The sequence below is a fragment of the Budorcas taxicolor genome, chromosome 13 (genome assembly GCF_023091745.1).
Source record: "Budorcas taxicolor isolate Tak-1 chromosome 13, Takin1.1, whole genome shotgun sequence".
Classification (NCBI taxonomy): domain Eukaryota; kingdom Metazoa; phylum Chordata; class Mammalia; order Artiodactyla; family Bovidae; genus Budorcas; species Budorcas taxicolor.
This window is the reverse complement of record NC_068922.1, coordinates 36085590-36110204: the sequence shown is the minus strand read 5'-3', so window position 1 is coordinate 36110204 and position 24615 is coordinate 36085590. Positions and strand designations below refer to the sequence as shown.

General features: G+C 41.8%; 1 protein-coding gene and 1 pseudogene across 2 annotated transcripts in view; one reads left to right on the top strand and one right to left on the bottom strand.

Annotated features, from left to right (window-relative positions):
• MPP7 (MAGUK p55 scaffold protein 7) overlaps positions 1-24615 on the bottom strand; it is a 227844-nt gene that overhangs the window by 164166 nt on the left and 39063 nt on the right. For both annotated transcript variants that reach the window (XM_052650871.1, XM_052650870.1), the window contains exon 2: positions 1455-1610. In XM_052650871.1, the coding sequence (XP_052506831.1) occupies positions 1455-1491 (37 nt within the window). In that variant the 5' untranslated portion in view covers positions 1492-1610. The remainder of the gene's footprint in view (positions 1-1454; positions 1611-24615) is intronic.
• Positions 1490-15930, top strand: LOC128058036 (nuclear receptor coactivator 4-like; annotated as a pseudogene).

The following is a 24615-nucleotide window of genomic DNA, read 5'->3' as shown; positions in this document are numbered from 1 at the left end:
GACTATATAAAAATTGAAAAGAAAAAGAGAAAAAATTTTTTTCCAAAGGAGCTGCTTCCAAGCTCACGTCTTGAGAAAAAAAGATTTTCATGCAATTTAAAAATCAAAATCACTTCCTAAGTAAAACTAATGCTCAGCATAAATCACAGTAGAAAAACATCACTCTTGATGGATAAAGAGGAGACAAAATTTGCCAAAGTGAATAAGTATATCTCAGCTTGAAATAGCGAAGAATGACCTGAGTACACAGTGCAAACGAAAAGGCCAGGGCAACCTACACAACCCAAAATCACATCTGTGATTCGGCTCTTTCGAACCTACGGTGCCTGGACTTGTCCAGGATGAGACGGGTCTCAGTGGCTGCAGAAGGCTGTGGGGACCAATTCAGTGTGGTCAGTGCCACAAAGGACATCCCTCATAGTCACATTCTATGCCACCCCTGCTTTCGAGTGGTCTTAAAAACACAAGCTGGACTTCCCTGGTGGTGCAATGGATAACAATCCGCCTGCCAATGCACAGAACAAGGCGTTTGATCCCTGATCCAGGAGAATCCCACATTCCAGGAAGCAGCTAATTGTGCTCCAACTACTGAGCCTGTGTTCTGACACAAGAGAAGCCCCCACACTGAGAAGTGCATGTACCACAACTAGAGAGCAGCCCCCACTCACTCTCAATAAAACCAGACAACTTTAAAAAAAAAATGCAAGCTACAGCTCCCCAACCCCAGTTACATTCTGTTTTAATAATTCTGAGGAGGGTCCAGGAATTTACATTTTTTTAAAGTGCTAACTCGGGAATTCCAGAAAAGGGGCATGGACCACCCCCACCCCACCTCCTGAATCAGAGCAGAGGAGGGCATTTCACACATACCTACATGCGTGAGCTTTTTTCCCTTTCTTGGAAATCTTTATTCTAAGTATCATTAATTCTTACAAGTGATAACAAGGTGAAATGTTTGTTTTAATTGAGTCCTTTAATGACATATATCAACTGCAGAACAGTTTTCATCTCTAGACAGGAAGAAAGAAAATGGAAAAAGAGGGGAGGAGGGGGCAGGGGGGGTAGAGAAAAAAATGAGAGGTCTGAGCAAATATGGCCCAAGAAATTCATAGTTATGATTAAACTGGAGTGGAGGGTAATATGAGTAGCATGAAAACTGTCCACACTCTTCTGTATCTTTAAAAAACTTAATTAAAAAAAAATGTAAATATACGACATTATTCCAAAGCGCAGGAGAGGACAAGAGCATCAGCAGGAGCCGTCACTACCCGGAGAAAGCCACTTCAGCCCACACCGAGGTAACGTTCATCCTGGAAAGCCAAGGTGATGGCCCTGGGGTTGGTTCCCGAACAACAAGCATGACCTGTCTGCACTGGCTTAAAGCAACGCCGGTTTTCAGGGTGAAAAGGATGTTTATAAGGATGGGAAGGAAAGCGCCCTCATGGGCTCTGTACCTGTGTCGTTCCCCGAGCCTGTGGACAGCGCGGGCATGATGCTGAGGCCGACCCAGTGCTGCCAACTCACTCCCCTGGAAGGCGGCCGAGATGCCAACCCCTGCAGCCACTCCCGGGCCGACTACCGAGATCTGTGTGTCCCCGTGCAGGCCGTTTCTACAAAGAAAAGGAACACATTAAAAAATAGAAGAGGCAGGATGGCTACATTGCAACTTGCTGTAACTAATTCAAAATGCCGATCCCAACACATTATGAGATCACAAGCTTCACCGTTTTTCGTCTAGAGAGCACAGACAAATAGGAAGTGGGAGAGTTTTTGATTTTGACGTGGGACTTCTAATTAAAAACACACAAGTTCTTCGTGCATGTGTCAAGCCTTCTGTAAAGATATTTACAGTTGCTTTGAAAATCGCTGACGGTACAGATGGAGGACTTAAGGAAGATTTTGTAAGCCAGTGTCATTCTAAAACTCTTCCCCTTCATTAGAATTCTAAACTGTATTTCTAAATGTAGAAAAGAGTCTGTAAGTTGTCAACAACTTATAACTAATTTAAGTAGATCATCCTAATACAACAACTGCAAATTTGCTAACTGAAGATCACAAACGACCTTGAAAGAATTTTAGGATTAAAGCAAGATGTCATTTTAGATTTACAGAACTGTTGATAATCTAAACGAAACCTAACAATCCAAGCTAATAAACGAAAATAAATTGTTGTAGTAAAACCTAAGCTTTGCTGGATCTTGAAAAATATTGATTCTTTAAATAACTGTTTTCAGTAATGTTTATCCCCAAATAAGCAGTAAAGGCACTATTGTGTAATAACTAAAAGCAAGGGCTCTAGTGTTTGGCTTAGCCTCTAATCCTGCTAGCCCCGTGATCTAGTTGTTTAACCTTATTAAGCTTTAATTTCCTTATGTGCAAATGAAGATAATAGCACTTTAGAATTGCTTGACCTTCCAATGAACCAGAGGATACAAAACAGCACACTGCAAACAATGAATATGATGACTGGGCTTTTTAAACTCAGGTAATGAGATGATAAAATGAAAACATCAAAGTAGCAAGATTAAAATTTACCTTGGCCTGACACCTAGAAGGAGGCCATGTGGTTTAAATTTGGACCACAGCTGCCTAATAACGGAAAATACACCACATTTACATTTTTCAGAAATCAGAAGAACCACACAATGTGTTTAAACTCACTTTTTAGTGCATTCCCCCCCAACACCCCGTTCTCTATAAAGTAAGATCAGTGATTTAAAAGCATATTTTAACATATATTAACAAGAAAAACTGATACTGTAAACATTTGAAAAACTGGCTCACTTCAGTTCTTAAAAGCGTTTAAATTGCTGATTCACATTACAGAATAAAGAAAATGAGCTCGCCAAATTCTTCATGAAGAAACCCAAACTATAAAATTCTATTAAAGCTTTCTAAATCAGCTTTTTAATTATCAAAGTAAATATTACTATAAAAATATTCACCATCAAAAAGACTATCTTGGACCAAGTAACTGGATGCAGTGTCTTGAGTTCTGTTTTATGTTACAAAGGTTGACGTGGTGAAAATATGCGTACAAATCCATACGGAGATCCTCTCTGTGTTAATTAAAAATGCGATGGCAGTTATTTTAAATACCACGTGAAAATACAAATCACTAAGCTAAAAATAAGACAAAAAGGGAAAATCAAGGTTTCATTAACACACATCTCTGAAGCTATTTTCCCTCATAATTTTAAAAGGTAACACTGCTTTGTTTTCATAAGCTATCCTAACAATCCAGATTCAGAGTCAACTACGTAAAAGTTTTCCTCGATTCAAACACAAAGAAAATAAAAAACAGACCATACATAATTTTAAAAATGCATTCAATTAGTAAACTTTTGTTCTGCTGCCGAGAAGAAAAGGAAAAACGGTTATAATTTATAAAATGTATGCACACATACTTCTACCATTAGGATAAAACGTATATATGCAGGTATTTATTACAGTGTGTATGTATGTAATTTGAGTTCTTTATGCCATAAATCACAATTTGTATGGCACAGATTACCTAACTGCAGAAATACACACACTACATAATCTATGCCATGCAAACTACAGCTTTCTTCAAGCCTTAAAGAATTTACAATGTTTCGATTTCATAAACCACATACCGCATATAATAAATCCATTTATGCTTATAACAAACATCCTATTAAAACTAAAAACCACCTTACATTTCACATCAAAACATCCTTCTGAGTTGATGCTGCAGCCTTCCACGTATGCCTTAGATAAAAGATTTTATCATAGCATTTCTCACCTTTTATTTCACACTCGAGTGTTTATTACACTCAAGGTAATTTTTTCCAAAAATGTTTTATTTAAGGAATATACACTACAAGGTAATTATCTTCTCAGAACATATACAAGTATATCAATAAAAAAATAAGTGGCTTGATAAAATCTCAACGGGGAAAATGGTTAATATTCTGTGGAACGAAGCAGAGTTGCTGGGTTTAACTTTCAAACTGAGTTAAATTTCTGTAGTAATCATGATATTTTCTTTGGCTAAACTTACTGAAAATGCTTTGGAATTTGTCAGAACCCAGTTGTGATTATTACTGACTGTTGTATGGAATCGATTTACTACAACACAAAAATACCAGCTGTTACAGTATGTCCTGAGAGGGATTACCGAATATTCTTAAATTGAAGTTCAATCCATCTTTCCATAAAAAACAAAAAAAGAGAGACCCGAACGCCAGGAACAAAACCAGCGTCAAGTGCACCTGAAACATTTACAATCCCCAACAGAACTATTACAACCCTCCTTTAAAAGGGCTTATTTTTGAAATTTCATTATTCCAGTCATACCTTGCTTCTATATATCACACTGTATCAGGTTCTGCTGGCATCGATCATGTGGAAACAGTGAAATATGTGAAGGTCTAGAGCCTACAATGTTCAATTTCTACCCGCCCTGGGCAACCCTTTAGGGGCTCCCGGGGCTCTTGCGACATCTAGTGGTCAACCACAGAAGTGCATGTATCTGTAGCAGAAAGCTTTCTAAGATTTCCATTTAAAAAAAAATTGTCTTAATTGCATGCAGTGAAATAATTATCTGAAAAATTTTTATTAATGTGCACACACACTTCTCCTGTGTGTCTCCTCTACTCTCAATACTGCACTACAACACTACTTCACCTCTGACACCAGGTGTGATTTTCTACACATCAAGCAATCCTGTGACCCAGCTGGGTATCCTTCAATCTAACTCAGTTCTGACACCATCTATCTGGAGACGGCATCAGACCCCACAGGGTGGGGGCTCAGTCCTATAAGATGAGCCCCCTTCTGATGTCGATATCAAATCCAGGTTATCACCTGTCACCTGTGCTTCTGACAAATCAGAGGTTCCCACAACTCCCTCCGGTTCAGCCCTCAGAACTCAGGGGAACACTGGCTTATTAGATTGAGGGGGGTGCTCACTCATGCCCGACTCTTTGTAGCCCACCAGGCTCCGCTGTCCGTGAGACTTCCCAGGCAAGAATACTGAAGCGGGGTGCCATGCCCTCCTCCAGGGAATCTTCCCAACACAGGGCTCGTGCCCTAGTCTCTTGCGTCTTCTGCATTAGCAGCCGGATTCTTTACCACTTAATGCCACCTGGGAAGCCCACTTATTACATTACTGGTTAGTTATAAAAGGAAAGCGTAAGGAACAGTCAGAGAGAAGAGACACACAGGGTAAGGTGTGTGGGGCGGGGAGCGGAATTCCCATGCCTTCCCCAAAAGCAACATCCTTCCCAGATCTCCACATGTCCTCCAACCTGGAAGCTCTCCAGACCCTACACTTTTGGGGTGTTATGGAGGCTTTATTACGCAGGCATGGTTAATTAAATCCCTGGCCTTTGGTGACTGAACTCACTCTCCAGCCCCTTCAGTTTCAACTGAAAGTTGCAAACCTCCAATCAAGGGTGGTCCCTCAGCAACTAGCTCCATCCACAAGGGCTTCCCAAACGTCACCCCATTAACACAAAGGTATGACTGCAAAGAGTCAGACAACTGAGCAGCTGAACTGAACTGATGACTGAAAGTAGTTAGTAAAAACAAAAGGCACTTTTATTACTCTTATCACTTAGGAAATCTCAAGGGTTTCAGAAGCAGAAAGGGTTACATAGACACATTTATTATAAATCACAATATTTCACATACACACAGTTATTAACACAGATAAACAGGAAATCAAGTGCCAGAGCTAATTTTCCAAACTCATGTCCTCCCTATTTGGAGGAGTATTCAACAACATGAAAATGTTTAATTAACTGTCATCATAAGTAAACTAATAATCATAATAATATCTCATAATTTCAAGAGACAATAATTGTGGCTGGTAATTCATCTGTAAATTACTTCATGATCACAAATACTTTCAAGTTACACTTTCAAAACCTAATATAGTGAAAAGAGTAAATTTTCTCTTTTTTTCTTTTTTTTAACAAATCTGACATTAAAAAAAATAAAATTCTACCTGAAAGATGAGTTGCATTAGCCAATGTAAGCAGCACACTGGTATCTGTTACATTATTCAAACTTTCATAAATTATAATTGTTAGAAAATAAAGGAAGCAATATAGATAAGTGGCATTAATCTGCTTACAGAAAATGACATTTAAACCTTTTATGCCATCAGTTCTCACAGTGTGGTCTGCAGACCCCAGTGATCTCTCAGATCCTTTCACAGGCGTTCTTCGATATCAAACTACGCTCATAAAAATATTAAGATGTTACTTGCCTTTTGCACTGTGTGGACATTTGCACGAATGATGAAAAGCACTGGTGGATAAAACCACTGTTACCTCAGCACAAACCAATATAACAGTAGCAAACAGAAACTATTCATCCTAATTATTAAGAGTATTCTTCCCTGCCAAGCACTTTCATAAAGAAAAAAAAAAAAAAAAAAAACCAGAAGTGAACAAAAAAGGCTGACTTTAGAATGCCCTTCATGAAGTAGTAAAAGTAATAACTGACCCTTGAGGCATTGCTAATGATAAAGTGTAAACATTCAAGCATAAAAATCCTGGGTTAGCCCAAAAGTTCACTCAAGTTTTTCCATGTTATGGAAAAACCCAAATGAACAATTTGGCCAACCCAGTAGAACTTTATAAAACTTGTGTCCACTATAGTTTGTCACCGCCTTGCAAGGCACTGTGTTAACCAAAATCCTGGAACTTGTTCCTGCTCTGTACAGGTACATCAGTATCCGCAAACCTCCAGGCTCTTCTGAGAAGATCAGTGGAGATATGCACGAAAGTGATTTTTTTTTTGGTATTGTGTTTCTACCTTTGGATAGTGAACCAGTATATTTTTTAAATTTTCAATGCATAATATTTTTTAAATATGTGAATAAAAGATCCATTCAGGGACTTCCTTGATGGTAAAGTGGTTAAGAATACACCTTGTGAAGGAAATAAAGTAATTAAACTTGAATTTTAAAAAGTTAATCTGTTTCTCTAAAAAGATACTCTACTTAAACTATTCTAAGACATTTTGATAAAAGCAAGATGAAGTATTAAAAAAAAAAAATACACCTTGCAAGGCAGGGGACGCAGGTTCAATTCCTGGTCCAGAACTTAGATTTTACATGCTGCAGGGCAACTAAGCCTTCGCACTGCAACTACTGAGCCCTCAGCACAACCAGAGAGTCTGTGAACCGCAGTGAAAGATCTGACATGCCGCAACTTAGACCCAACACAGCCAAATAAATAAATTTTTTAAAATAATTATATTGTTTAAAAAAAGATCCATTCAAAATGCAGGATATACCATCAGATTGGAAAGTCCCAATATGATACATCTATTTATATATTTGCAGATTCCATAATGCAACACTGAAACTACCCCATGTCGAGCTATGATGTACAGTTAGTTGGCCTTGAACAAGGGGTTTGATCTGCGCGGTGCCATTGGCACAGATTTAAAAGGACCACAGTATCTACAGTGGATTGAATCCATAGAGACAGAAGGCCAACTACAAGTTATAAGTGGATTTTCAACTTCATGGATGGCTATCGTCCCTAAACCTCACACTGCTCAAGGATCAACTGTAGTAACAGAATAGCTACGATTAACTGAACAGCTTGTTAAAATATACAAATCTATGGCTGGGCAAGGGAGGAGAAAGGTTGGTTTGTCTTCATCCTTCAACCAAAACAAAGAGCAAAAATGGAAAGTAGATGGAGATCTAAGCACATAACTGTCTCCAATTAGGCCAGGCATTAGAGAAATCTTCAATTCACTCATGTTTTCATTTTTGGAAAATAGTCATTTTTCCTAAAAACATAACTTATGTTAACATGCAGCAAGTTTAGTACTCTTCTTTTTAAGTGAGTTGAAACCGTGTTTTTTAATTTGTTTTAATTTCCAGTATGGTAAATATCAATATACATAAACAAAATTCTTTGGGGTCTTCAATAATTTTTAAGAGTGTAAAAAGGTCCAGAGACCCCAAAGTTTGAGAACTGCTTCACATGGCCCAGGCATGCAAAAATGTTCGACAAAAGGTAGACAGTAAACACTTTACACTCTGTGGTATTGGGCTCAACACAGACAATATGCAAATGATGGGTGTGACCCTACTCCCAAGTATAAATTTATTTCCAAGAGAGCAGAGCGTCAGATTTGCTGGCAGTATCCTACACATTACACCCTATGTGTCAGTGACTTTAGGGGCCAAGAGTAGCATGATTTCTGGCAACAATTTTATTGGTTATTCTTTAAGTATTCAAAGAAAGTCAGTTCAAATTTTTGTCAATTTTTTATTATGCAGAAATGTATCCAAAATAAAAGATATGAAATTTTAGACTACACAGTTCCTATTCAGAAACCCAAATCACATTTCAATTTTGTCTATTCCAAGAATCTTAGATTTTGTCAGTAAACATAGACAATAAAAAGATGTTTACCACTGACAATACATTTGGTGCCATATGTATGAAACTATGCTTTATATAACCAAAAGCAGAAAGCAAAAAATAAGGGGAACACTTAAAAAAATTAAAACATCCTCACATTTTACCAAGTCACCGGGGTTCAATCGGTATGCAATACGAAACTTAACATATCACAAATGGAAAGGAAAATACAAAAGCCACAGAAAAGAGGGCTCCCATTGAAAGCATCCTATAAACTTTTCTAGGCAAAGGTTTGTTTGTCTATACGGACCTTTCAAAGCTATGGTTTTTCCAGTAGTCATGTACAGATGTGAGGCCTGGACAGTAAAAAAGGCTGAGCACTGAAGAATTGATGCCTTCAAACTGTGGTGCTGGGAAAGACTAAAGGCAGGAGGAGAAGGGGATGACAGAGGATGAGATGGTTGGATGGCATCACTGATTCAATGGACATGAGTTTGGGCAAACTCTAGCAGACTGTCAAAGACAGGGAAGCCTCGTGTGCTGCATGGGGTCACAAAGAGTCGGACATGAATGAGCAACTGAACAACAACATAAACCTTTGATGACTCAGAAGAGGAAACGTAAGAAACACTGCTTTCTGACCCCCAGGTGTGGACACCCAGGTTTCAAGGCTATCAGGAAAATCACAGAAGCCCCAGGTCACGTGCTGGAAGGGGCCCCAGGGTGCTCATGGGAGGCAGTGCCTATCACTCAACCATCTGTCCCAGGTATAAGGAATGAACTGTGCTCACCAGCTGTGACCCCACTCCAGATGACCCAAACCATCCACCATAACCAGTGCCCCATGGCCCGTGTTTATTCTCAGATGGTCCACAGGAAAACCAGCAGCCTTTCCAGCTGTGCACGGTCCCACCCCCACGCTAAAACCTCTCTTTTGATGATGACCTTTTTTCATTGTATTTATCTTCTACCACCCTGGCTCAGATGTTAAAGAATCTGCCTACAAAACAGGAGACCTGTGTTCGAGCCCTGGGTCTGGAAGATCCCATGGAGGGAATGGCTACCCACTATAGAATTCTTGCCTTGAGCATTCCATAGACAGAGAACCCTAGCGGGCTACAGTCCATGGGGTCACAAAAGGGTTGGACATGACTGAGCAACTTATACACACACACACACATACACACACTACTAAAAAGTCTTGAACAGTCTTCAAGATTACATCATCAACCATGAACAAACCACTTTTTTGTTGCGTTTAACTCTTTCCTCTAACTGCTGGGGACAGGAGAGAATTGATCATTTCTGAGTTATATTTTCCTTGCATGTGTGTGCTTGCGTGCTTAGTCGCTTAATCGTGTCCAACTCTTTGCAACCATTTTCCTTGACTAATTCTCAATTCCAGACCCTTCCCAAAGTTCCACCAGCATTCCCTGAAGTCCTCTCTACTGGAGAAACCAGCCATTTTGGACCATTAAGACACATCAATTGGGCTTATGTCCCCCACTAGACTTCTTTGAAGCTGGAGCCTGTATCACCATACCTCCCTCAGAACTGCAAATAGCCCCCAGTCAGAAGTGCTTCTCTGTGTGACCAGCTCCAACCTGCTAAGGGCTCAAGAGCTTCCAGAACTCTGACCTGATCCTTCAAGGTCAGTGTAATTTCATGATTTTACGTACAGGGAGACAGCACAGACTAAAGATGAGAGGGTAGAGTGGACACGAGACAGACCTCAGATCAGAGCCCAGCCCTGCCCTCCAGGTGAACTCCAAAATCTTGGCCAGGCTATTTAATGAAATGAGATTAAATGCAAGGACATAAGTAAAATACCTAACCCATAGGAGCCAATCAACACATGACAGCTTTTATGTATACTTTTCAATCACACTTTCATCACTCTCCACCTCTCATTTCCTCCAATCACAATGGCACCCCACTCCGGTACTCTTGCCTGGAAAATCCTATGGATGGAGGAACCTGGAAGGCTGCAGTCCATGGGGTCGCTGAGTCGGACACGACTGAGCGACTTCACTTTCACTTTTCACTTTCATGCACTGGAGGAGGAAATGGCAACCCATTCCAGTGTTCTTGCCTGGAGAATCCCAGAGATGGGGAAGCCTGGTGGGCTGCCGTCTAGGGGTCGCACAGAGTCGGACACAACTGAAGTGATTTAACAGTAGCAGCAGCAAATATTTAAGGTCCTATAGTGAAAAGAACCCTGGAGAAGGGCATGGCAACCCACTCCAGTATTCTCGCCTGGAGAATCCCATGGACAGAGGAGCCTGGTGGGCTATAGTCCATGAGGTCGCAAGAGTCGGACACGACTTGGCGACTCAACCAACCAACCAGTGAAAAGAAGACAGGCTTTTGTGGGAGACAGTCCAGTCCCCTGATTCTATCCATTCCTACATGCACAACTCACAAGGTATGAGACCTTGGGAAATCAAATAAAACCAAAGAAAAAATACAGACACACACACACATATATAAATGTGAGTGACAGACACCACTGAATGCACTCAATTTCTCAGAAAGTGAAAGTGAAGTTGCTCAGTCATGTCTGACTCTTTGCGAGCCCGTGGACTGTAGCCCACCAGGCTCCTCCGTCCATGGGATTCTCCAGGCAAGAGTACCGGAGTGGGTTGCCATTTCCTTCTCCAGGGGATCTTCCCAACCCAGGGATCGAACCCAGGTCTCCCACATTGCAGGCAGACGCTTTAACCTCTGAGCTACCAGGGTTAAACGCTCAACATGTCTCATTTAATTTTCCCAATAATTTCATAACATGCACTGTTATCGGTGTCTTACAGATGAGGAAATAATTCCAAGCCACTTGCCCTAAGCCACAGCCTGAGGGGATTCTAACGTCAGTGTGTGACTCCAAGGGGCAGGTTGGTAACCACACTACACAAGCCATCTCTTCACTCTTAATTAATCCCATCCATTCAGTCCCCTCAAGAGTCAGAGAGAAATCATTTCTAGGACTCATTATGTCTTGTGATGATAACTAAATAAAAATATCTGAAGCACTGAGAACATAGCAGATGCCCAAATGTTAGCTTCTCCACTCCCTCAGTCTTCCCCTGGATATCCTCTTATTTTATCCCCTGTATTTACAAGTAAGAAAGCGGTCCTTCTCAAATCCACACCCTCACTTGCTCTTGAGCCACCTGACGACACTTCTCCAATGGACCCTGACGCCTTGACCTGTAGTAACATGGAGCCAACAGGCTGTTTACTTCCAGGAAAATGCAATTAAGAGCCTCCATGAGATTTGACACCTGTCTTTCACAAGCTTTCCACGTTCCAGACACCAGCATCTCCATCAGCCCACTTGCCTAACAGACAGCACAGAACAGCACCCCCACCAACACATGATGGACAGATAGCAGAAGCCAGAGACAAGCGTGCTACTGGGCTGTGTGCTGCTGAAGCACAACCGAGCCACTCCTGACGGGTAAACTGATCATGTGCAGAAATCAGTGGCATGATTTCTAAATGATATAATCATTTAAGTATTTACACTGCTGTTTACTAGGTACTAATCAATATTGTGTGGTTCAAAACAATAGTGCCTTAAAATGTAGCCTGCTAAAAACATCTGAAATGAATCTGGACATTTATAAACATGATTTCATAGGTTTATTGATAACAGAAATTATGCAGATTGTATACTGCTGTCAGTTTCTCAGGCCTGCAACAGAAACAGCAAAAAAAATAAACTTTCCAAAAATCAATTCTTATGTGCAAAATATTAATTATGTCATAACACGAATGTTAACTGTATTTTCTAAGGACAGGACCAAAGAGTTAAACTACAAGACTTAATGCACATTTATATGTGCATTTTTAAAGCCATGATAGTGATAAAAGAAAATATCTAACTCAAAAGCCCTCTTCATTTATAACACAGACAACTTTGTACTAAATTTTCCTCCATACTCTTAAAGGAAACCCTCACGTTACTGCACATGAGATTTTGTTCAAGTTCCTTAGTTTTAACATTCTCATCTACTTTGCTGTTGTTCAGTCGCTCAGTCATGTCCAACTCTTTGTGAGCCCATGGACTGCAGCACACCAGGCCTCCCTGTCCCTTACCATCTCCTGAAGTTTGCCTACGTTCATGTCCATTGCATCAGTAATGCCATCCAGCCATTTTATCCTCTGATGCCCTCTTCTCCTTCTGCCCTCAATCTTTCCCAGCATCAGTGACTTCTCCAATGAGTCAGCTGTTGACATGAGATGACCAATTACTGGAGCTTCAGCATCAGTCCTTCCAAGGAGTACTCAAGGTTGATCTCCCTCATGGGATTGACTGTTTTGATCTCCTTGCAGTCCAGGGGGCTTTCTGGAGCCCTCTCCAGCACCACAGTTCAAAGGCATCAATTCTTTGGCACTCTTGCCTTCTTTATGGTCCAGCTCTCACAACCATACATGACCACTGGGAAGACCACAGTCTTATCTATATGGACCTTGACTATACAGACCTCATCTACTTTAATGATACAAAAAAGCTGAAAACAAAGAGAACAACCCCCTTAAGAACAATTCAAAACCCTAATGTTATATTGTACAGAAAAAGTGAAACCTACTATTGATGAAAAGAGTACCTGTTCTGCACTGGCCCTTCAAGTATTAAATAGCGGAGAATCTCACACCTGGAGTCAGTGATACCCAAAAGTAATTAACTTTGAGCATCTCTTTGTTCACATACCTTCTAATGTTATTTTCTTCAACTACTTCAACATTTAAACCATTAATATTAGTTGCAGAAATCTACTGACTATATTTTGTAAATTTTTAGTCTGCATATCACAACTCTGAAAAGAATTATTTTCATTTCCAGGGTGAAATGAATGAATAGAAAAGGGGGAAAAAGCTAACATTTTCAAAGTTTCATGTGAGGATGGAACAAAAGTTAAGTTGCTAAGGGAAGTAACATGCCAGTCATTGTTCAAAAACCACGGTTTACACAAAAGAACATTCCACAGAGCTCTGCAAAGCCTTTGAGTGGACTTCAGGCACACTGTCTTATACTAACACACTCTGGAAGATACAATGTGATAAGGAGAAACTCACTTTATGATTCATTTATGTAAAGAAATCTTAGGGTTAGAGGGCAAATATAGCTGAAAAAACAGCCCATGCAGAGATAGAAAAAAATTTTAAAGGCCACAGGGAGACTGGCTGTATGACACTTCCTACATGTGCGTTTCTCAGGGGAGACAGGTCCAGGTGGGGACAGCAAATGACAGACTCTGAGCACACGGGCACAGCTATTGGGGCGCGTGGGTCTCTCCCCAAATGGCAACTCAGTAGACTCCCTCGGCCACCCTTTCCAGAATCTCCACACATACACCTACCCTCACTTACTGTTTCTTCTTTGTGCTCATCATCATCTAATCACTGTATTTCATTTATCTAGTCTACTGTCTTTCCCACTAGAATATCAGCTATAAAAATTCCCAGTTGGAGAAGAAAATGGCAACCCACTCCAGTATTCTTGCCTGGGAAATACCATGAACAGAGCAGCCTGGCAGGCTACAGTCCATGGGGTTGCAAAAGAGTTGGGCACAACTTAGCGACAAAACAACAATAAGAAACAGGTAGAATCTTCAGGTTTGAGGGTCAGACTGCCCAATCTCTCCAGGCAAGCTGAGACTTGATCGGCTAGGTCTTTGTTTTGGGTGCACTCCAGCTGATGAATAAGACAGTTGAACTGGCCCAGTAACCAGTAGAGCTGTTGGGCCTGCTGCTGAAGCCTCTCCTCTTTAAGCTGATAGATGAGATCTACCTGTTCATCCAGCCACACCTCATGGCTTCAAAGGCATTCCAGGTGGCGACTTATGCAGCTGTGAATCTGGGCTTTGACCTCTCGAAAGTTATCTTTAATTTGCTGCTCAGCCCGGAGAACTCCACCAATAGCAAGCTCCAAGTCCCTCTGTGCATCACAACACCTCAAAAGGGGTTCTTTATTAGTGGAGCAGCCACTCTGGTCCTGTGAGGTACTCATTCTGCACCTTGTTCCTCCTCTCAAGCTAGGCCCCAGCGCACGAACTGCCCAGCAAGCAGGACGCTGCTTTATCCTGGGGCCCCAGAGAGTGCCCCACCCCTCTTTGAAGCCGACATAACTGCCCTGTGCCAGGCAATCAACACATTTGGGTCTCTCAAGACCATTCAAATTCCTGAGCTCACGCTAGTTCATCAAATATTGGGTCCTTCTTAGAGAAGAGAGGCTATATCCCATTGCCAGAGCAGAAGTCGGCATCCAGCACCACAGCTGTCCCTCTCAGTGAATGGCTCCTTGGAAGCAATCCTGCCGTCGGTCACCAGGCTCCTTAACCTGCCCAGCACCAATCTCCAGAACTGGCTCAACCAGAAGCAGGCCTTGGAGAACAGTCAGACGTCTGCTAGAGCCTGCAGTTTCTTGAATAAAGTCTGGGGCAACCTAAAGGGTTTGGAAAACTGGCTCCACAAGAGTCAGCAACGAGAAGTTTCTGAAAAACCAAGTTACCAAAAGTCTAACAGCTATTCTACTGCCAGTTGGTACGCCATGGAAATCGAAAAGCTTGGCGGTCTAGAGCCTCCTGATCAAGATGAGATGGATCTTTCTGACTGGCTGGCAGCTCCCCAGGAATCCCATGAGCTTGAGAAGCCCGAGAATGGCGGCTGTGAAACCACCAGTGAGAAGTTTAAGCTCTTGTTTCAGGTGCTCCAGGCGTCCTACAATGTGAATGATTGGCTTGTCAAGTCCGATTCCTGTACCTGTTGTCAGGGTAACCAGCCCAAAGGTGTGGAGATTGAGAACCTGGGCAGTCTGAAATGCCTGAGTGACCACTTGGAGGCCAAGAAACCCTTGTCCACTCCCAGCCTGACTACTTAGGATTGGCTTGTCCAGAACCATCAAGACCCATATAAAGTAGAGGAGGTCTGCAAAGCCAATGAGCCCTGTACAAGGTTTGCAGAGTGTGTGTGTGATGAAAATCGCGAGAAGGAAGCTCTGTGTACATGGCTTCTGAAGAAAGAAGGAAAGGATAAAAACGGTATGCCTGTGGAACCAAGACCTGGACCTGAGAAACGTAAAGATTCCCTGAACATGTGGCTGTCTCCATCCAGAAGAGAGGCAGCAGAGCAAGCTAAGGCACCCAAGGCAAGGGCTGCTAGAATTGCTGATTCCTTCCAAGTCAGAAGGGACACTCCCTTGTCAGAGTGGCTCATGATCCCCTCACACAAAGAAGGATGTCCCAACAAGGAAGTGCCTCTTACAGAGGACAGGGCTGGCAAACAAAAGCTTACAAGCCCCTTGGCCACTGCCTGGTGTCCCTTTAACACAGCTGACTGGGTCTTGCCAGGAAAGAAGAAAGGAAATCTTAGCCAGTTATCCTCAGGAGAGGACAACTGGCTGCTTCGAAAGAAGGCCAAGGAAGTATTACTTAATTCGGCCCTACAGGAAGAACACAACTTTCCCCTAGACTGTTACGGCCTTCCAGCAGTTTGTGATCTCTTTGCCTGTATGCAGCTTAAAGTTGATAAAGAAAAGTGATTGTATTGAACTCCTCTACAGATGTGAAGGAATCAAGTACTAGTCAACCAAATTTTCTGCAGATTATCACAAATCCATGAGCTGAGTGACTGTGGCTTCCGAAATCATTGTCTCTGGGTCTGATGTAGTTCCTTTCCTCCCCAATTTCGAACTAGTAAAGAGAAATTAGTTATCAAATTATGAATTACTGTGTAAAAGAAAAAGGCGATTTGTTGATGCTGAGGTGACTCAGGTTCTTTCTTACAGAAGTATTAATTCACCCCTATGCTAGAAAAGCATCTTAGTGGGTAGGTCTTTCTCATAAGCCTCCATGGCTCCTTAGATTGGGTGGTTTTTAGAAGTACATTAAAACACTGTAGTTTTAAAAATGAAATAATTCTATAATCAAAGTGTGTTGATGTATTCTAAAGCTAGTAAAATTACCTTTTGATTGGCAGTCTTTGGATGCTTCCCTTATCATGGGTTTTCTTCCATTAATGGTGAATTCTTCTATTTAATTAATATACTATTGCATTTTACATCATTAACCTTGCCAATATAGTGGGTTTTTCTTACCAAAACACATATTGAAAGTCTTGGCAATTTTTGACATTTATCACAAAACATTTTAGCTTAGGTGCCAGATTCTACATTATTTTTCTTCTTTTGAAAGACATTCAGATTTTGCAAGATCTGTCTTTATTTCCTTCTCTAAATGTTATTATGAAAGAACATCTCTTTCAGAAGGGCTTCATATTGTTGAAGACTATGTTCAGAGTAGTTCTAGCCTCTTTCAAAATATTCTGAAGAACTACAGGCAGCAGAACCGCAGTGCTGACTAATCAAAAAGCAAAGTATGTTGGAAATGAACTATTCACTATCCTAAGTGTTATTGGTGCATCCTGTGTAAATGAAAGCTGAACTTGACACCTGGTGCTTTTAACTAGGCATAAATTAAACGTCTGCTCACTGCAAGCATAGCATACCTGTACCTCTAATAAAGGTATAATGCAGTGACATTTTAGTGAATAGGAAGTTTTGAACACTTGTGCCTTGGGGTGTTTATTGAAGCTTTATGAAAACTATCGATGGTTCCTTAGTATCCGTAAAGCTATGTCCGTGCTTTAAAAAGCTTCTCTGTAGGAAAGAGGTGGTATTTATACCATGTTTTAAAATTCTCTAAAATGAGACATCGTAGCTGCTTTCCACTTTTAAACTATTAAGCCACTCAACTTGCCTGTTATTGGAAATACCTTTAAAGACTGTGATGTGGTCATCTGGAAAGCCCCTTTGGGGGAACATCACAGTCCCAGTGTCACAGCCATACAGCTTCACTAGAGTTCTTAACCACAGCTGAAAGGAGCCTATTACTTTTTAGTTCTTCCAAATACCATTTAGAACTTTAAAGGTGGTGGGTAAAAACTTAAGCAGCTTTTCCATTATCTTAGGTTGCAGGAAACTTTGTAGTTGAGGTTTAACACGTTGTGTAACCCTAAATTAACATTAATCACTATGCTAATGAGTATGTAAACCATTCTTTTGCATCCATGCATTTTGTATCTCCCTCCATTCAGTAAAAGCATAACAGCCAAAAAAAAAAAAAAAAGAAACAGGTAGAACTTGAACCCAAATAAAGTTCCATGTCTTTTCTAAGAAAAAAAAAAAATTCCCAGTGTCTTTTTTTTTTTAATTGTATTATCTACTGGTTTTATTCACATATTTTTTTTTAGGTTTATATTAGATCTTTTTAATTTTTATTTTTACTTTATTTTACTTTACAATACTGTATTGGTTTTGCCATACATTGACATGAATCCACCACGGGTGTACATGCGTTCCCAAACATGAACCCCCCTCCCACCTCCCTCCCCATAACACCTCTCTAGGTCATCCCCGTGCACCAGCCCCAAGCATGCTGTATCCTGCATTGGACATAGACTGGCGATTTGTCCCAGTGTCTTAGAATAGTGTTTGCCAGTATACAATAACAGGTGGCTCCCTAATGTTTGTTGAAGGAAAGAATGAATGAGTCAACAGTGAGTCCACTGTTGGATCTTGCTACAATGGATATTTAGTACAGCAGATTTCTGCTATGATTATATTTTGTTTTGCTTTTTATTTTTAGTCTATTTTATTTTTTATTGGAGTATAGCTGATTTACAACGTTGTGTTAGTTTCAGGTACAGCAAAGTGATTCAGTTATATATAGATAAATATTTGCTCTTTTTTTATATTCTTTTCCTTCTTGGCCATTACAGAATATTGAGTAGAGTTCTCTGTCCTGTACAGCAGGTCCTTATTAGTTATCTATTTTATAGATACCAGGGTGGGTATCATATGCCTCTGCCCACCCCCTTCCTAATTTTCCTGCCCAAAGGAGGGAGAGTTGCTAGTCCCACTCATCATGATGTGAAAGTTATTAAACCAGAGTCGGCAAATTTCTTATCTTCAAATGTCAGCATTTATGCCCAGTGTCCACCGGCACTTCCGGCTCCCCACTCTACACCACCCCGAGGCAAGCAGCCTGTGCAGGTGGCCAGGCGCCTGCCCGGTGTGTGCGCACGGTCTGCCTCATGGGCAGGTCAGATGATGCTTGCACTAGTGCACACCTGCCTTCTCACACCATCCAAGGGCCTGGCCCTTCTTCCACCTTGAGGGGAAGGCTGGCCCCCTCCTCTGCAGTGACCTCTCTCTTCTCCCTCGGAGAAGCGGCCTGGGCCATGGCCTCAGCCAAGAACACTGGCCTCTTCAACCACTGAGCATGCTTGACATTTTTTCTGATAAGAAAAAAAAAAACTTTTGAAAGTTTCTATTTAAAATGTTAAGTGTTCACCATATATCCATCTCCCAGTGTCTCAAAAGGAAAAGCGGAAAATGCCAGGGAAGCACAAACTAACCATTAAACCAAGCCTTTGTGCCCTCATGCCACCTCTTACAGGATATAACAGAACCTGTCATCTTTACCCTCAAATCCTAAACTTTCCAGATTTTATCTCCCTGGACATCTCTCCCATGAAGTCATTCTGGAGAGATGCTTGCTGATGTACTGAGAATGCCCAATAAAGACATTTGGAACTTACTCTCAAATACTCCAGGAGAGAGAAAGAGGGGAAGGGAAAGGAGAGAGAGAAGAATGAGGATCACAGAAGACAGACATGTGGTATTCACTGTACTGCTCTTTCTACCTCCCTGTATGGTTGAAGTTTTGTGATGAAGTTTCTTTACAAACAAACCAAGTATATTACCCAGCTCCTCAGAACTCTGTCTCTCTCTCGTTCTCTTTCTCTCTCTCTCTCTGGGACCCTACTTAGTAAATGCCTGACTCTCCAGCTGCTCTGTCCCCACCTCCAACCCTCCTGCCCACTGCTGCCAGCATCCTCTAAGATATTAAATAATCCAGTTACTGCTGGAAAAAAAAAAATTTAAAAAACTATCCAATGACTCAACAGCACGTTCATGATAAAGGTTAAATTCCAGAAATGATACCAGCCCTCTGTTCTTACCAGTTTCTTTCATTGCAAAGCACCACATGGACTCACTCTAATTTTCTGCACACCCCATTATTTCCTGCCTCTATAAACTTGCTCACTCTAGATCTTCTGCCCACATCAAACTATGGGTTTAATATATACAATGGAATATTACTCAGCCATTACAAAGAATGAAATAATGCCATCTGTAGCAACACAGACGTAGAGACTGTCATACTGAGTGAAGTCAGAGAAAGAGGAATATCGGGACACCCCTTCTATGTGGAATCTAAAAAGAAATGATACAAATGAACTTATTTACAAAACAGAAACAGACTCACAGACTTAGAGCAAAAACTCACAGCTGCCATTGGGGAAGAACGGTGAGAAGGGATAGGTAGTGAGTTTGAGAGGGACATGTATACTTTGCTATACTTAAAATGGATAACCAACAAGGACCTACTGTACATCACAGGGAACTCTGCTCAATGTTATGTGGCAGCCTGGATGGGAGGGGAGTTTGGGGGAAAATGGATACGTGTGTACGTATAGCTGAGTCCCTTTCCTGTTCACCTGAAACTATCACAAAATTGTTAATTGGCTATGCTCCAATATAAAATAAAAAGTTTAAACAATAAATTTTTAAAAATGCTCCTCACAGTCAAAAAAATATGGGTTTAATCAACTATCCATCATCACACTGCCTAATAATGACCAGTAACAAAAATCACCATACAAGGGACAAGAAAGTCTAAAGTGCACATTTATTCGTTTTCTTAATCAAACCTGCACATTACCATTCAGCAATTCCTTTCAAATTCAGCAGAGGGTGCCATAATTTCACTTTTTAAAAGGAGAATTTAAGTCATAGTAACAAAAGCAGCTTTCACAACTTCAGCTCTGTAGCAAACCCTAAAAATTATATTTCTGATAAATTAGAAATTTGAAAATGAAAACATCCAATATTTCTGTAATGTGAACGAATGCCTTTTTTTCCCTATTTAAGAAAGAAACCACAAGATGATACACCAAAATTCTAAATGTGTCTACACCCTCTGAACCAACAACTTGACTTATTTGTAGGAATTTATCTAAGAAAATAAACAAGCAAGCAACAATGGATCAGTCAATTTACACTGAAGTACACTGGGGAAAGGTCCACGTTTGCAAGGACAGTATCGTCACTGCAGTTACATCTCCACTCACAGCATCACCGTGGATCAGACTCTTAACACACAGTGTCCTGACTCCAGTGTATTTGCACCAACACATGGGGCCCCTGCTCCCTTCTACCTCTTCATTCAAACCTTGGCAGTTTCTTTTGCTTTGGGTCTTCTGGTCTATAGATTCCTAAACCAGTTAGTTCCTAATCCATTCTCAGTTCTGGTTTTGCAATTTCAGAATTTTTCCAACAGTTACACAAAGCAAACCAAGCAATTGTGTCCACTCAACTGAGACATCACTTCCCAGTTGCTAAAAAGAGAGACCTGCGCTACGTCCAGTCCTATGTCTGGGCTGTCTTCAACTGCACTGTGATCTCTTTGGATGAAGAAACTGTGACAATGTCTCCGAAAGATTCTTTTTACTCGGCCCTCAACCACTTGAGAGGGACCTCCCTGTGACTCGGACGGTAAAGCATCTGCCTACAATGCAGGAGACCCAGGTTCGATCCCTGGATTGGGAAGATCCTCTGCAGAAGGAAATGGCAACCCACTCTAGCACTCTTGCCTGGAAAAATCCCATGGACGGAGGAGCCTGTTGGGCTACAGTCCACGGGGTCGCAAAGAATTGGACACGACTGAGCAACTTCACTTCACTTCCACCACTTGAGAACATTTCTAAAACCATTAATTTCACAAAGGAGCCAAGGTATACAGATTCTGAAAATCTTGCTAAACTTGTCTGGCAGTTCAAGGGCTGTCTTTCTTGCTTGTCTTGTGGTTCAAGGGTTGTGTTTCTTCGCCCTAACCTCTGAGGATTAAATTGCTATAGACAGTAAAGAGGGGAAAAAACAGGCCCAATAAAATAAACAGTGACCATCTGGAAAGGAGGAGAAGGGGACGACAGAGGATGAGATGGTTGGATGGCATCACCAACTCAATGGACAAGAGTTTGAGCAAGCTCTGGGCGTTGGTGATGGACAGGGAAGCCTGGCGTACTGCAGTCCATAGGGTCACAAAGAGTCAGACACAACTGAGCAACTGAACTGCTCTGGAAAGCAATGACATTGTTGTAACAGATGTCTCAGGGAGGGAGGGATTACCTAAAAGCATTGGGCATATGTCCTTAAATACTAATTTTGCAAAGCTATTCCCAGGTGGCGCTAGTGGTAAAGAACCTGACTGCCAACGCAGGAGATGGAAGAGATGTGGGTTCAATCCCTGGGTCAGGAAGATCCCCTGGAGGAGGGCAGGGCAACCCACTCCAGTATCCTTATCTGGAGAACCCCATGGACAGAGGAGCCTGGCAGGCTACAGTCCATAGGGTGGCGCAGACTCAGACAAAGTCACTTAGCACTCATGCACAGCGAACACAACTAATAAATACATCAGTGCTGAACTATCCTGAGTGAATATTTGATCTTATCCTTTTAAATACTAAGGATTCCTAGATTATAGCTGAACTAGCAAATAAAAAATAAGACTAGAGATAATTATTTAAAACCTATTCAATGGAATTATCCTGGGTGGAGATAATGTGTATTATGCAAAGAACCACGAAAAAGATTTATCTCAGAGTGAAATCTAGGGCAGAATGCACCTGACTGAGTCATTCTGCTGCCTCTTCTTTAGCTGGGTCTCCAGCCACAAGCACAGGAATGGCCAAGGAAAAGCAAGGTCAAGCTTACTGTCTTACGCATCGACGGTGCGTTTAGGCTGGGGACCCATGTCCCACCCCAGCACACGCAATCAGCCCAGGGAGACCTCAGGGAGCCAGCCCGTGGCGTGTGTACACAGGGGAGCCTGTACAAAAGTCAGGGGTCCACACTCAAAGCCTCCACAAATCGCTATGTACCGCAGGTTTGAAAACCACTGAATAAGGGTGGGAGACCTGGGGTGGGGTCTGGGCGAGAGGGGAGGATTCCAGCAGGAATCTGCAACCAAACAACAAACATGAACTTGTTGCAACATGGAAACTGGAGAATCTTGAATTTTTAGCACTCGCCCCTTTTATCTGCAAATTATGGGGCTCATTCAAACTCAGTGCAAAGAGATTCTGGGGGAAAAAAATGTGTAGGAAAGAGGTAGAAACTCATTTTTTCTTAATTCTACAAATATATCGTTGAAATGCTTGTTCCTGGTGGATTTTAACCAGCTAACAAAATTCTGATCCCAGAGCATCCCAACCCAGAGAGAGAATACCAGCATGCTGTCATATCTGTGGGTTAAACAACCAGAAACATTTCTGGGCATAAAACTAAGATGTATCCCAGGAAGTCTGTAGAGAAGCACTGGAAGGAGGAGAGGAGAGGGAATAGACAGTAAACAGGACACTCCTGCCCAGGAATGCCACTTCTTTCAGGATGAGTGAAATGTCACTCTGTACATAATTTGGCACTGATAGAAGACCTCAGCCATCAGAATTGAGCCTGACCAAGGTCCATGGGTATGCGGACTGGGAACAGTGTGGGGAAGAGGGAGCGAATGAACGACAACATCTGGACAGGGGACAAGAGGGCAGGGGTGGCTCCGGGGCAGGAGGCGGCGGCGAGGGCCCGGGGGGCGGTGGGCAGCTGAAGATGAACGGAGAAAAGACACAGACAATCCAAGGACACCCGCAACTTCTACAGACCTCTGCAGATGCTGCAGCCAGACCACAGGACTGTGGTCCTCCAGACAATTTCTACAACTAACATGCCCACAGCATCCTGAGTTCTAAGTTACCTTTTAAAGAAAAGCCTACTAATTCTTAGGATTCTAAGAACTTATTCAACCAGTCCGTCCTAAAGGCAATCAGTCCTGAATATTCATTGGAAGGACTGATGCTGAAGCTGAAACTCCAATACCTTGGCCACCTGACGCGTAGAACTGACTCACTGAAAAAGACCCTGATGCTGGGAAAGATTGAAGGCAGGAGGAGAAGGGGATGACAGAGGATGAGATGGTTGGATGGCATCACTGACTCAATGGACATGTGTTTGAGTAAACTCAAGGAGTTGGTGATGGACAAGGAGGCCTGCCTCCAGTATTCATGCCTGGAAAATCCCATGGACTGAGGAGCCTGGTGGGCTACAGTTCATGGGGTCGCAAACAGTCGGACGCAACTGAGTGACTGAACTGAACTGAAGTACTTATTCAATTCTTATATAATTAAAAACAGAAGGTTTAACACTACGGCCATCTTTCGAAACTTCACAATTCCCTCATCAGTTTCAAGGCCTATTTAATCAATCATTTTATTTAATACATTTATGTTTAAGTATCTGATTTTCCTCTCCAAGAAATCAAAGATTTCTTAAGAAATATAAATTCTATTCCACAATGCCTGGCACAGAGAAGCTCATTAAATGTATGCTGATGGCTAAGACTCCATGCTTCCAATGTAGGGGACCCAGGTTTGATCCCTGGTCAGGGAACTAGATCCCTCATGGCACAACAAAGATCAAAGATCTTGATTGCTGTAACTAAGACCTAGTACAGCCAAATAAATAAATATTTTTTTTAATATATGCTGAGTGAATAAATGAGCAAGTACACACATGCCTGAAGGTTACCGGGCAACCACACCTGGTTAAGGTGAGGACTGGAGGTTTTCCAAGGCATGTCAGCCTGACCAACTGCAAGGATACAGACTGTCGTAGAAGGTTCTAGGCTCCACAGATGGACTCTAGTCCAAAAACACCCACAGTAGATTAAGAAATAAGTGACTCCCCTAGAAGTCACCTCCATACTGTTAAAAAAAAGTGAAGTCAGTGAAGTCACTCAGTTGTGTCCGACTCTTTGCGACCCCATGGACTGTGTAGCCTACCAGCCTCCTCAGTCCATGGGATTTTCCAGGCATGAATACTGGAGTGTGTTGCCATTTCCTTCTCCAGGGGATCTTCCCAACCCAGGGATCGAACCCCAGTCTCCTGCATTGTAGGCAGACGCTTTACCATCTGAGCCACCAGGGATGAAAAAGCAGCAAATTCAGTTCAATGTTTCATGCCATGGCACAGGTTAGAAATATTATTCTGGGGCCCAGATGTCTGCTTTTGGGGAAACAAATCAACTATGCTCTCCTTATATCCTATAATTATGATCAGGAAACTGAAATACAAAGT